Source organism: Salmo trutta, chromosome 32 (genome assembly GCF_901001165.1).
Source record: "Salmo trutta chromosome 32, fSalTru1.1, whole genome shotgun sequence".
Lineage (NCBI taxonomy): Eukaryota > Metazoa > Chordata > Actinopteri > Salmoniformes > Salmonidae > Salmo > Salmo trutta.
Window position 1 is genome coordinate 26,290,361 of NC_042988.1, and position 14,584 is coordinate 26,304,944.

At 48.0% G+C, this 14,584-nt stretch overlaps 1 protein-coding gene across 3 annotated transcripts in view; it reads right to left on the reverse strand.

Moving 5' to 3' along the window:
- adgrl1a (adhesion G protein-coupled receptor L1a) overlaps positions 1-14,584 on the reverse strand; it is a 205,246-nt gene that overhangs the window by 41,274 nt on the left and 149,388 nt on the right. The window contains exon 5 of one of the 3 annotated variants that reach the window (XM_029728546.1): positions 7,040-7,054. The exons of 1 other annotated variant lie outside the window; for it this stretch is intronic. In XM_029728546.1, coding sequence (XP_029584406.1) covers positions 7,040-7,054 — 15 coding nt within the window. Of the gene's footprint in view, positions 1-2,659; positions 2,818-7,039; positions 7,055-14,584 lie in introns of those variants that run through there. One more of the 3 variants, XM_029728549.1, reaches the window with a different exon arrangement.

Here is a 14,584-nt window from a genome sequence, read left to right on the forward strand (position 1 = left end):
CAGGTATTCTTGTTTCATCTCTATTTTACACTTCCAGAAATCCTATAAAATATCCAAGAAAACTAGCTCAGGGAGAAATGGCGGAATTCTATTAGCAAAGCTGTGATGAGGATGAAAAAAACAAACACCAGCATCAAAGTAAAGAGGAGTAGGGAAATAAAGAGCATGCAGAACAAGCTGCTGCATGTAGCTGACCCATAAACAAAGACAGAACATCCTCCTGCCTCAAGGTAGGATAAAGGACAGACCAACACAGGCGTGCTACTGTCCTGTCTCTAGTCACGCACACAACAACACAGGACACACAGACGGACAAGCAGACAAATGGCCGACCTGCATTTACAACCAAAACAACCAAAAAGTGTATGGTGGGAGTCTATATCTGAAAAGAGTCCATGACTACTGTACAGACCAGCCTTGGATTACAGAGTCCTAGGTAATAAAAAACAAATGGCTGGTGCAGTGCATTGTCAAGGGCTACCTTTAATCCACAATGCTGACTTGTATTCATATTGGGAAAGGAAAGGGGGATACCTAGTCAGCTGTACAACTGAATGCCTTCAAAAGAATTGTGTCTTGCACATTTAACCTCTGAATCAGAGAGGTGCGGGGGGGGCCTTAATCGACATCCACATCTTCAGCGCCCAGGGAACAGTGGGTTAACTGCCTTGCTCAGGGGCAGAACAATAGAGTTTACCTTGTCAGCTCGGGGATTCGATCCAGCAACCTTTCGGTTCCTGGCCCAATTGGGTTCTCTATGTACGGTGAATCACAAGAGGTTTAACAGGTATTTATGGGACAAATCATTGATCCCAGTAATATATTAACAGCACCACTACCCTGAATCGGCTTCACACTATTCAGTAGCATAGTCAGCATTACTGTATAACAGGGTATTGCAGTAAAGAGTAAGGGCTAATCATCCTATGTGTTTTGTCCTGTTATTCTCTCTGTCCCTTTACAGTCTGCAGATAGTAACTCTAACATGGCTCTCTGGCTCTGCTTATTCTAATTAGCTGGGTGTTGGGTGGGCTGGCAGGGCTGGGTGTCAGTGGGGCTCATCACTGGACTGGCCTCCCAGGCGGTCGCACTGAGCTGGCACTGACACACACAGACCAGAGAAAAGAAAGAGAGAGGTTCACTCGCACGCACGCACACACACACACACACTCAAAGACAAACAGAGGGAGCCGCTCCGCTCCACACCCTGCCTGGGAGGCTTCATTAACTCTGACCTGTTCTTTCAGCCAGCATGCCCTCTTCCTGTTTATTCTCTCTCTGTATGGACAGCTTGACCTCCCAGGCAGCCACACCCTGCTAACACACACTACCACACAGCCTAGTATTATTAGGAGCAGCACTATATGAATTAGTTATTAGAGATGGATATGAGGTATTAGGGATGGGATATTAAAGATCGGACTAGGTATTATCCTAGTCTGGCCTAGAACAGGTTAGCCTGAGTCATATTGAGCTTCTGGGATTAGTTGAGATTGTTAGATGAGATGAAATACATTTTTAGGAGCCGTGGAAATCTGGTCTGGCACGATCAGAGCAGTCACGGTCCAATGGGGCCACACCACTAGGCAGTATAACCAAACCTACTGTACTGTAATACAACTTACCTTATCAAGGATTAACAACCAACCTTCATGCTTTTATCTGCTGTGTACAGGTGTGCATCCCAAATGGCACACTATTCCCTAGTAGTGCACTATATAGGGAATAGGGTGTAAGTTGGAACGGGCACTATATCTTCTATTGTATACACTTTACAGCAAAATACTGCCATGAAAAAATGATAGGAAATTAATGTATCAGCTGTTCCCGGCACAATACAATAGGTCAACAGTGACTGTTTCTCATCAATATGAAGCTGTGGCATGAATATGATGAAAGGAACAGAATCTCCTTTGAAATGACAGATACTGTACCTTACTACCTTGTTGGGAATAATAATGACCGTTTTGACTGGTGATATAGAATTACATCTAAGCAATGACAGCTTGCTGAGATCATACTGTGTGCCGTAGTGGGCAAATCATTTTAATCCAGGGACTGCTGGGGAATATATTTCTAATGGTTATCTTCATATAAAATCTGTCATTCCATACTGTATTATAATATAGCAATCATATCATTCTACTGTGATCATAATGGGGTATAGAGTAATGAGATATAGAGATATCTCAATGGAGACTGTATGTGTTTCTAAAATGGCTGTGGTCTTGTTGTTGATGTAATGTGAGGCCATGGATTGATATGATTGTTATGTAAGACACAGCCTGGCATAGCCCAGACCTGACCACGTCTCTCCTACAGTAGTTTCTGGAGACATCCTCTAGAGTCTAGACCTTGGGTTATCAAATGTACGTTAGAGTGTCTGGAGAAATGCGTCCTAGAGTATCCCACAGACTGGTTATGGGGAGGTGATGTATAGCCTGCCTATCCCAGGGTCATGGTCATTAGGACACACATAGTTTTAAAAAGTGTTGCAACGGAAACCAAAAATGAGTGTTTCTCATTGGACAAGTCCAGGTAGTCCCTCCCTGTTTCAGTCTGTTTTCTTGCGTTTGGTGCCTAATGAACAGGACCCAGTAGCCCCTTGACAGACCTGGCCTGGCCACGGAGAGCCTGCTGTTCTAATTGAATCCCACACCTGTTCCTGGCAGGTAACTGCAGCCAGCAACCAGCAGGGGGCACAATGGAGCGCCATGAAACCCCTCCATCAGCATGGACACTTAATCGTCTGGAAGTAAGAGTACATCTGTGAGTGTGTGTGTGTGTGTGTGTGTGTGTGTGTGTGTGTGTGTGTGTGTGTGTGTGTGTGTGTGTGTGTGTGTGTAGGGTGCAGGTGCATGTGTGTGTGTCGTTACCCATGAGCATGTTGGTGTGTGCGCGTGCGTGCGTGTAGGTGTGCTTGAGAGATAGCAAGCGACAGAGAGAGAGAGAAGGAGAAAGAAGGAGAGAGAAGGAGAAAGAGTAAAGGATAGAGTGAGAGTGTATTTTGTGGGTGTAAAAAAGAAGAGAGAGAGAGAAACGGAGAAACGGAGAAACGGAGAGAGTCAGAGGAGTCAATAGGTTATTTCCTGTGAAATGAGAATAAGAGAGGGAGTGAGTTAATTCTGTGGAGGAGTGAGAGAAAGAGAGAGAGAGAGCGAGGTGGGAGTCCCAGATTGTGTCCTGTTCCTTTTGGACAGCAAGGGGGTCAAGGCAAGGTAGTCAAAACAGAATACTAACTCACACATACACACACACACACCTACACTGACACACACAAACCTACACACACAGACACTCATACACATATCCACACACCGCACGCACACTGTAGACAGAAGGAAGGGGCTGGCACTTTTATCAACCGTCATGTTCACTTCAAGACAAACCCCTTCACTGAGACCAATAGCAGGGCAGCAGGGCCTGGGTAGAGAGAGAAAGTGTCCATTGAAACGTCTTATCTCTATGAGAGGTGCACTGACACACTGAGTGGCAGCACAGGTGGTCCTACTGACAGAGCTTCACAGATACAGTACACAGGACACCGCCTGCAGGTACGGGTACAGCACTGGAGGGACACTATGACAGGCCACAATTCCATTTCAATTCAGTCAATTTAGGTAGTCAATGGAAAGTCCAATTTTCCTAATTGCTTTTCATTGTAAGGAAAAGAGAAATTGGATTTTCAGTTTACTTCCTGAATTGACTAAATTGAAACAGAATTGACCCTGCTGAGCTACTGTAGCAGTAGCCAGCACCCAGCCAGTTTCTTACTCTCTTCATCCCTCTACTCTCTCTTTCTCCATCCCTTCCTTCCCCAGTGAGGGCTGTCCATACATCTACCTCTGGCGGTGTGTCCTATCTGTCCATAAAGGTCCTGACTTATTTCTATTCATGACCACCTGCCTGTGCCAGAGCTCTTTAGCTTTAACAATGCAATTACTTCTCAATGTACAGTCAGTCAGTTCCCTATCTCTCTCCTCTCCCTCTCTCTCCCTCCCCATATCTCCCTCTCTCCTTCACTCTCCTCTCTCCTCGACTGCCTGCTGAATAGAATGTCTGAGTGCAGTGGGTCACGTGACCAGACGTGTGTGTGGTGGGTCATTCCTAATGAGGAGCTACTGCCTGTCTCTATAGCGACTGCTCCTCTCTCCCTCTCTCTCTGTCTCTCTCTCTCTCCCTCCCTCCCTCCCTCTATCCTCATTCGCCCACAGAGACACTATTTCAATGGTAAATAAATGTCTCTACACTCTCAGAAATAATTATTTGGCTGTCCCCATAGGAGAACCCTTTTTGGTTCCAGGTAGAACCCTCTGTGGGAAGGGCTTAAGACGGAACCCAAAATGGATCTACCTGGAACCAAAATAGTTCTACCTGGAACCATAAAGGGTTCTTCAAAGGGTTATCCTATGGGGACAGCCGAACAACCCTTTTAGGTTCTAGATAGAACCTGTTTTTAAGAGTGTAGGTGTGAGGGATACTCCCCCCTCCTTTAGTCCCAATAAAAACCAATATTAAGGCTGTGTACCAGGTCTTACATACTGTAGATTCATTTCCTCGTCTCCTTTCCTTCATGATCACTGATTAAAAAGGACTTGATAGGTGACAGAAAGATGGCTGACACCTATTCAGTCAATTCACGTGTCAATAGTAATAAAGGAACGGTGACAAGGAAATGAATATGTAAGTCTATCAACACACAGACTACAGACAGTCTGTCTATCTGTCTCTCTAGCTAGCTACTGATGATGGACAGACTGTCCATCAGTCCGACTGACATTCACAGACCAGCTCCTGAACACAACAGCAGAGCAGCCATTACCATAATCTGTCAATCAACCAATCAGTGAATCAATCAATTAGAATTAATGCATTAACAAAGGGACAACAGGTAACACAATCTAAGAGTATTGTTAATTCATTAAAAATTAGATATAGAGGTAATCATAATTAGCAGTAGAGTTAAAGCGAGGATAGAGGGAGGAAGAGGAGGGGTCTTTAGGTCACATGGTCACTGGGAGGAACGGTAGTAAATGTGGGTAAAAAAACAACAACAACAAGGTGGATCAAGGGGGGGAGAAGGAGGAGGAAGAGGAAGAGGAGGAGGGTTCGCTATAGCTACCAGGCAGGGAGTAACAAAATGGTGGTCGGTCGGTTGAGGGAAAAACAAGACATACAGGAACAATGAATGTCAGTGAAAAGCCACATCCAGGCAGATGGATATGGGGCCATAAAGGACTTAATGGCATTGCTACAGAGGTTAATCCCTTCAATCTATAATAACCTACTGTACATATCTATCTATCCATGGAAACAGACAGTAAAGGGTACTAGTCAAGACTGATGTGTAACGGTGTTGTGGGCGGGGGCATCTAAAAGGTCAAAGGTAAGATTAGGACAGTCTGAAATTACCTATATAGTGCACTACTTTTGACCAGAGCCCTGTAGTGCACTACGTGGGAAATAGGGTGCCATTTCAGACACAACCTGGGAGATTAAATGACCCTTTTGAGGCGGCCCTAATGGTGCCTGTTCCCAGTGGCGGCAATACTCTTCCTTCCTCTATCCTTGGATTGAGCCCTGCATCCCCTGCAGCATTCTTTGTAAGCTCTGTGATTGGGAGACCAGTGACTGATTGGCTCTTTAGAGAGTACCATCCCCCTAGTGAACAGAGCAGCCACTACACATAGATGCTAACTGGGACTGTACCACCTACTGTGGCACCCCTCTGAATCCATACAGACATGCTGTACGAAGGGAGGACTAGCTGACTTCTATTGATAAGGAGGGGTGACTGGCGGCCAAATCAGGACACACAGGGGGGTTGCAGTGCAACGAAAGCAAGAGAAGGAAGAAAAAGCAGTGATAAGAGCAAATGGATTAAGAGGGAAAGAGAAAAGAAGAGGAGGAGGAGGAGGCGAAGGAGATGAAACCTGAGGAGGCCTCAGAGAACCAGCAGCTACTTGTGATGAACAGATGAAAGATCTGAGAGGCAGAAACGGAGCCAAAAGAAAGAGAGAAGAGAGGAGGAGAGAAGGGCACTGAATTTAAAGCTGTTTGAGTGATAGAGAGAAAGAGAGTGGACACTGAAGCACCTGGAAATGGGAGAAAGTGCTTAACGAGGGACAGACTCATGTCACATGATCAAGGAGAAACTTGGGCCAGTGGGATTCTGAATACCATTGTCTTTTTGAGTTGAAAATGAAAACAAATAAATGTAAGATTCGCCCTGAAGTAAGGAAAAATGAAAGGGGGAAGGAAGAAACAAAGAAAGAGAAAGGGAGGCAGAGAGAAGAATATAAAACAATGTGGAGAAGAGAGGAGGACGAGGAGGAGTCACTTGGATCTGGAGGGAACCAATTAGAGATAGGGTCAAATGACTAATTGCAAACAATAGAGAAATGGTTAAATCATACTCAATGAGGTCGAGTGAGGACTGCAGGGCCAGATGGAGAACTATGTCAGCATGAGGAGTTGTCAGGTGGCTGTGGCCCAACATGTGGACACGTTGAGGAGAGGAGAGATAGGTTTACAGTGAATGGGAGAAGAGAAGAAAAGGTTTACCGACCATGAAGTGGTAACAATGTACACAATGTTATCTGTCTTTAAGTTTGTGAATGGCCACTGGTATGTAGTTTGTATAGTGGTAAAACCATGACATAAGAATGCTCTCTCTTTTTCTCTCTCAGAAATAGTTCATGGACCTCCAGAGTGGTCAGCTGGTTTGTGTGTGTGTGTGTGTGTGTGTGTGTGTGTGTGTGTGTGTGTGTGTGTGTGTGGTGCGTGTGGTGCGTGCGTGCGTGTAGGTCAGGCTGGTGTCATCAGAGGCAAGGAGGAAATCTGGAAGGATCTTAGAGTCTTGGTTATAATCCAGAAAGAGAGAGAGGGAGAGAAAGAGAGAAAGAAAGGGGAGGGATATCAACATCAAACATGACCACTACACAAGGTGCTGGGTTAGGAAGGCGTATGAGGGGAGGAGAGGAGGGAGGAGGAGGAGGGAGGGGCGAGCTGTGGTTTTTATGTTCAATGTGGTCTTTACCTTTTTGATCCACTTCTATTCAAGCATCGGAAAAAAGAGAAAGAGAGAGGAAGACAGGGAGAGAGAGAGAGACAGAGTAAGAGAGACAGAGAGAAAAAGAGAGAGAGCAAAGAGAATGAAAGAAAAACAGGTGCAGGAAAAAAGACAAAATTGAGATTAAATAAAATGCTATCCTTTCTCTCTTTTCTTTAAGCATGTCATTTGTTCTGTGTTACGGTTGGCTACTCAGAGAAAGGATGGCGACTCAAATGAAAAATGAGGAGGGAAAATGGCCTGACCTCGGATTTACTCCATTTCCATTCCATTAACCCAACAATCCCCAACCATCCACACATACATGTACTCAACCCGAACTGCAGTTTTTACGTGTTAGGATCCCACCCCTCCCTCCCCCCTCTGTCTTTCTTTCTCTCCTTCCGAATTCCAGCTCCTGGGTCCTGTCAGGGAGAGAAAAACACATATATGTTCCTGAAGAATCTTCTTTGGAAGCAGCTGTGGGAGAAATAGAGCTAGGTAGAGGGATGGAGAGATGAGAGGGTGATGAGGAAAGTGGCCCAGTGTGTGGGGTGTCACTGTGCCTCTCGTCTAGCCCCTCTCCAGGGTTACAGGGTCTACATTGAACCTGTCTCTTAATCCCAGGAAAGTGGCGCTGCGTCTGACTGCGCTCAGTACGCCAAATCACGGCGCTCAGCTACAGAACCCCGCCATTCGCTCAATCCATCGACCAGCCAATCAATGGGGAGCAGCTTGCTCGCCGGGCTCAGATGCACTCATCAAAAGAGAAGGAAGGAAGAAAGAGAGAGAACAAAGAAACAGAGGGATTGAGAGACGGAAGGAGGAGACAGACGAAAGTAAAGCGCAAGAGAGAGAGAGAGAGAGAGAGAGAGAGAGAGAGAGAGAGAGAGAGAGAGAGAGAGAGAGAGAGCACAGAGTCTGAGACACGGCCCTGTCTTTTGGTCTACACCAGGCTCATCAAACACTAATCACTAGTCTGTGCGTTGAGCCTCTATGAGGCTTTAGCTGACATAAGCTGTTATGGCAGTTTATAAGGCAGCTTTCCATAGACATCACTCATTGTGGCGGACGAATGAGTGGTGTGTGTGTTTGAGAGAGGTGTGTCTGTGTGTGTGTGTGTTTCTTCCCTGCCACGTGGAAGGAGACGTGTCATGGACATGTGTCCGGCATGTTGCTGAACGTGTGAATGCTGTGTGAAGCCTTTTGGTCCCTGGAGAGCCATGTCATGTCATCACCTCTCTCATCAACAGTACAGCATGAGAGGTGTCTGTACTGGACACATTCCAGGAAAGAAGAGAAGAGAGGAGGAAGAAGAGGAGGAGGAAGAGAGAGAGGGAGAGAGGGAGAGAGAGAGAGAGAGAGAGAGAGAGAGAGAGAGGGGGGGCTTTCTGCATCACGGCATCAGAGCAACAGAGCACCACAATCTCTATAGCTTTTATCATCAGACAGCTAGATCAGACGTTGGGAGAAACCCCGTGAAGAGAGTAGGAGTGGCAGCCATTTCATCCTTCAGGGGAGCATCTATGGGCTCATGTATGGGTCCCACGTGGCCAGGACAGGGGGGCACCAGGAGGGCAGGAGGAGGGAGCTAACTCCCACTGCTAGAGCAGCCATTAGAGCATCAGAGCAAGAGGAGAGGGTGGAAGGAGGATGGGGAGAATGAGGCGGGAGGAGGGGGAGAATGAGGCGGGAGGAGGGGGAGAATGAGGCGGGAGGAAGGGAGAGGGTGGAAGGAGGAGGGGGAGACTGAGGCGGGAGGAGGGGGAGAATGAGGCGGGAGGAGGGGAGAGGGTGGAAGGAGGAGGGGGAGACTGAGGCGGGAGGAGGGGAGAGGGTGGAAGGAGGAGGGGGAGAATGAGGCGGGAGGAGGGGGAGAATGAGGCGGGAGGAGGGGGAGAATGAGGCGGGAGGAAGGGAGAGGGTGGAAGGAGGAGGGGGAGACTGAGGCGGGAGGAGGGGGAGAATGAGGCGGGAGGAGGGGAGAGGGTGGAAGGAGGAGGGGGAGACTGAGGCGGGAGGAGGGGAGAGGGTGGAAGGAGGAGGGGGAGAATGAGGCGGGAGGAGGGGAGAGGGTGGAAGGAGGAGGGGGAGAATGAGGCGGGAGGAGGGGGAGAATGAGGCGGGAGGAGGGGGAGAATGAGGCGGGAGGAGGGGAGAGGGTGGAAGGAGGAGGGGGAGACTGAGGCGGGAGGAGGGGGAGAATGAGGCGGGAGGAGGGGGAGAATGAGGCGGGAGGAAGGGAGAGGGTGGAAGGAGGAGGGGGAGACTGAGGCGGGAGGAGGGGAGAGGGTGGAAGGAGGAGGGGGAGAATGAGGCGGGAGGAGGGGAGAGGGTGGAAGGAGGAGGGGGGAGACTGAGGCGGGAGGAGGGGGAGACTGAGGCGGGAGGAGGGGAGAGGGTGGAAGGAGGAGGGGGAGACTGAGGCGGGAGGAGGGGGAGAATGAGGCGGGAGGAGGGGAGAGGGTGGAAGGAGGAGGGGGAGAATGAGGCGGGAGAGGGGGAGAATGAGGCGGGAGGAGGGGGAGAATGAGGCGGGAGGAGGGGGAGAATGAGGCGGGAGGAGGGGAGAGGGCGGAAGGAGGAGGGGGAGAATGAGGCGGGAGGAGGGGGAGAATGAGGCGGGAGGAGGGGGAGAATGAGGCGGGAGGAGGGGGAGAATGAGGCGGGAGGAGGGGAGAGGGTGGAAGGAGGAGGGGGAGAATGAGGCGGGAGGAGGGGAGAGGGCGGCAGAAGGAAGGGAGAGGGCGGAAGGAGGAGGGGGAGAATGAGGCAGAATGAGGCTCACAGTGTCAGAACAGCATGGTGGATGGAGAAAGCGAGAGAGAGAGAGGCGAGAGCAAGATGCTCATGGCTGTAAACAGACACACTGGGCTGATGGGTAAAGTGGAGCCTTGCATGGTGCATTGTGGAGGTTTGATGTGGTGTCTCTTTATGACAGTTATGTGTCAGACAGGGTCCAAGGGGGAGCAGGAGGTCCTTTATATCATGTTTCTGTGTGACCTGTTTTCTAAACACACACTACCTTCAGGGAGATAACAAAATTGTGTGTGTTGGTGTGGAGGGTGATGGAGTGGAGGAGAGGAGCTAGAATAAAGGAGCGGTAGAGAGAACGAGAGTGAAGCAGAGAAATGAGAATGAAGGAGAGAGGTAGAGAACGAGAGAGTGAAGCAGAGAAATGAGAATGAAGGAGAGGTAGAGAGAACGAGAGAGTGAACCAGAGAAATGAGAATGAATGAGAGAGGTAGAGAGAACAAGAGAGTGAACCAGAGAAATGAGAATGAAGGAGAGAGGTAGAGAGAACGAGAGAGTGAACCAGAGAAATGAGAATGAAGGAGAGAGGTAGAGAGAACGAGAGAGTGAAGCAGAGAAATGAGAATGAAGGAGAGGTAGAGAGAACGACAGAGCCCTAATAAAAGAGGGATGAACTGCTTTGGTGAGGAAGAGGAGAGAAGGAGAAGAAAAGAGGAAGATTTGATTTGTTGACGTCCTCTGGTCCTTGTCTGCTGCTCTGTAAAGTAGCACACACACACACACACACACACACACACACACACACACACACACACACACACACACACACACACACACACACACACACACACACACACACACACACACACACACACACACACACACACACACTGTGCATTGCGGGGTGTTAGCGTACAGTAGAGCCACCTGGGTCTCTGAGTGTCTGATTCATTCAGGCTCCATCGTAGGTCCCCTGATGAGAATGAAAACCCAGGCACCTCCTCTGCTCAGCACTGCTCTCCAGAACCCTATCAATTACCCCCACTGCTAACGAGGCACAGCACGCTAACACAGAGCTACATATACACGGATACCTGAGGAGCACTGCAGGACAACCTTTCTTCTCCTCTCTCCTTCAACACACCGCTGAGAAATAGCCGTCTCTCCTCTCCTGCTGTCTCTTCATCCTTCATTCATTTCTTCCAGGCTCAACCCAATCCTCCCATTTGTCGCCCACCAAACATGAGTCCCTAACGGTGTCCCTACACATATTTATAGAATCTACCTTTCTGACATCATTGCATTGCATTTCTCTCTCTTTCTCTCTGAAACGTGTCAAACTACAACACAATTACCCCTTCTCCTGACAAACCCATCCAGACAAGTAAACTATAAGTTACAGAAGCTTTGTGTCCGGAAAGGCACTTATATGAATACACGCCCCAGAATACATTTCTGTGATTGAAATGTCTCGATCCGCAGTACACAGACCCAGTGGTGACTTCTAGAAACGTATAGAAGGACATTAAGTTAAAGCTACTAAACAGTATAGAGTAGCACAGTACATGATGGTGATTTAACAATTCACTTATTCAGTTAGCTGCACTGTTATTATTAACAAGATAAGTTGGCCAACTGATGCAATAGCAGAAGGCCTGACTCTCCACTGAGTGTAACAGTCCTGGTCGTGTAGCATGGATCTCCCACTGGAAAGAGAAGTAGGGATCAATAATGATGTAGTGCTACATTTACTGGGAGCAGGGACAGGTAGAGTTCCACTCTGCTCTCTACATTTACTGGGAGCAGGGACAGGTAGAGTTCCACTCTGCTCTCTACATTTACTGGGAGCAGGGACAGGTAGATTTCCACTCTCCTGTCTACACTCTGCTCTCTACATTTACTGTGAGCAGGGACAGGTAGATTTCCACTCTCCTCTCTACACTCTGCTCTCTACATTTACTGGGAGCAGGGACAGGTAGAGTTCCACTCTCCTCTCTACACTCTGCTCTCTACATTTACTGGGAGCAGGGACAGGTAGAGTTCCACTCTCCTCTCTACACTCTGTTCTCTACATTTACTGGGAGCAGGGACAGGTAGAGTTCCACTCTCCTCTCTACACTCTGCTCTCTACATTTACTGGGAGCAGGGACAGGTAGATTTCCACTCTCCTCTCTACACTCTGCTCTCTACATTTACAGGGAGCAGGGACAGGTAGAGTTCCACTCTGCTCTCTACATTTACTGGGAGCAGGGACAGGTAGAGTTTCACTCTCCTCTCTACACTCTGCTCTCTACATTTACTGGGAGCAGGGACAGGTAGAGTTCCACTCTGCTCTCTACATTTACTGGGAGCAGGGACAGGTAGAGTTTCACTCTCCTCTCTACACTCTGCTCTCTACATTTACTGTGAGCAGGGACAGGTAGAGTTCCACTCTCCTCTCTACACTCTGTTCTCTACATTTACAGGGAGCAGGGACAGGTAGAGTTCCATTCTCCTCTCTACACTCTGTTCTCTACATTTACTGGGAGCAGGGACAGGTAGAGTTCCATTCTCCTCTCTACACTCTGTTCTCTACATTTACTGGGAGCAGGGACAGGTAGAGTTACACTCTCCTCTCTACACTCTGTTCTCTACATTTACAGGGAGCAGGGACAGGTAGAGTTCCACTCTCCTCTCTACACTCTGCTCTCTACATTTACTGGGAGCAGGGACAGGTAGAGTTCCACTCTCCTCTCTACACTCTGCTCTCTACATTTACTGTGAGCAGGGACAGGTAGAGTTCCATTCTCCTCTCTACACTCTGCTCTCTACATTTACTGGGAGCAGGGACAGGTAGAGTTACACTCTCCTCTCTACACTCTGTTCTCTACATTTACTGTGAGCAGGGACAGGTAGAGTTCCACTCTCCTCTCTACACTCTGCTCTCTACATTTACTGGGAGCAGGGACAGGTAGAGTTCCACTCTCCTCTCTACACTCTGCTCTCTACATTTACTGTGAGCAGGGACAGGTAGAGTTCCATTCTCCTCTCTACACTCTGCTCTCTACATTTACTGTGAGCAGGGACAGGTAGAGTTCCACTCTCCTCTCTACACTCTGCTCTCTACACTTACATGGGTTCCTACAGGCTTCGTCAGCAACAGTTGTAGACGAACGTTAAGGGCCTTCCCAACAACCCAGAGAAAAAGAACATAGAGAAATATTAGGAAAGGAATAACACCTTGTAATACAAGTACCAATAAACACACAATGAGTAAATAACTTGGCTATATACACAAGGTACCAGTACCTATTCAATGTGAAGGGATACGAGGTAATTGAGGTAGATATGTACATATAACTAGAATAAAGTGACTTGGCAACATGATATGAATCTACTGTGGTGTAGGATTTTTACTCCAGGAAATATATATAGTGTGTGTGGTGAACTAGGAAATACATATAGTGTGAAGTATAGTATGATATAATAAGGTATAGTTTATACAGTACACTCAGTATGTGTGTCACGAGTGATGTCTTCGAATTCCCCGTCATAAATTAGCAAAGGCGCAGCGTGCCGGTAGTTCCACATAATTTATTTGTGAACTTGAACAAAACAATAAACAGGTGAAACTGAAACAAACGTGACGTTCTGGGGCTGCTCACACACAGCTGCACAAAAACAAGATCCCACAAAAAACACAGGGAAAAACAGGCTGCCTAAGTATGGCTTCCAATCAGAGACAATGATAGACAGCTGCCTCTGGTTGGAAACCATACCCGGCCAAAACATAGAAAACAAAACATAGAATGCCCACCCACCTATCACACCCTGACCTAACTAAACAGAGAAAACACAGCTCTCCTAGGTCAGAGCGTGACAATGTGTTGGTAGAAGCCAGTTCTAAAGCAAGCCTTGACAGAGTGAATCTGTGGCTCTGTCACAACAGTTTCTCTTGCTCTGTTCTGCCCAGTGAAGACAAAGTGATGTCTCTGTAAGGGCTTGCAGGGTTTTTGGCTCTGTGAGATATGACTTGACTTGTTGGCTGTTGTTATGTTCTGCTGGCATGCTCACACATCCTAACACACACATTAACACACACACTAACACACACACAAACACACACACTGGCCGCCTCTTCTGAGCTCATCTGACAGTGCTGTGTCGACTCAGCTGCTTCGCCTGTCACCTCCACGTTTCAGGTGGCTGGTAACACAAAGCACTGTGTGACACGCACACAGAGGACCCAGTCACACACACGCTTGCACGCAAACACCCACACACACACACATATACACACGTGTCATGCCTGCACGCATCATGCCAGCTGCCAACAGCGGCCCTTTAAACACCATCCCTCTATCCCTAACCCCTATCCCTCACCCGTTAAGTAGAACCAAACAAACAAACATATGTCACCCATAAAGACACCAAAACACCCTGCATTCCCAGTGAGCCATGAAAGATGGGGCATTACCAGAGCGATTAGCAGCAGCAAATTCAATTAATCTCTGCAGAGGGAGAGGGGTAGAGAGCGGGAGGGATGGTACCCCGCTCTCCTGGTAATTAATAGAAGCCCAGTTAGTTGCCACTAGGTTTGGGATGAGATGACCCTCTCCTGGTAATTAATAGAAGCCCAGTTAGTTGCCACTAAGTTTGGGATGAGATGACCCTCTCCTGGTAATTAATAGAAGCCCAGTTAGTTGCCACTAGGTTTGGGATGAGATGACCCTCTCCTGGTAATTAATAGAAGCCCAGTTAGTTGCCACTAGGTTTGGGATGAGATGACCCTCTCCTGGT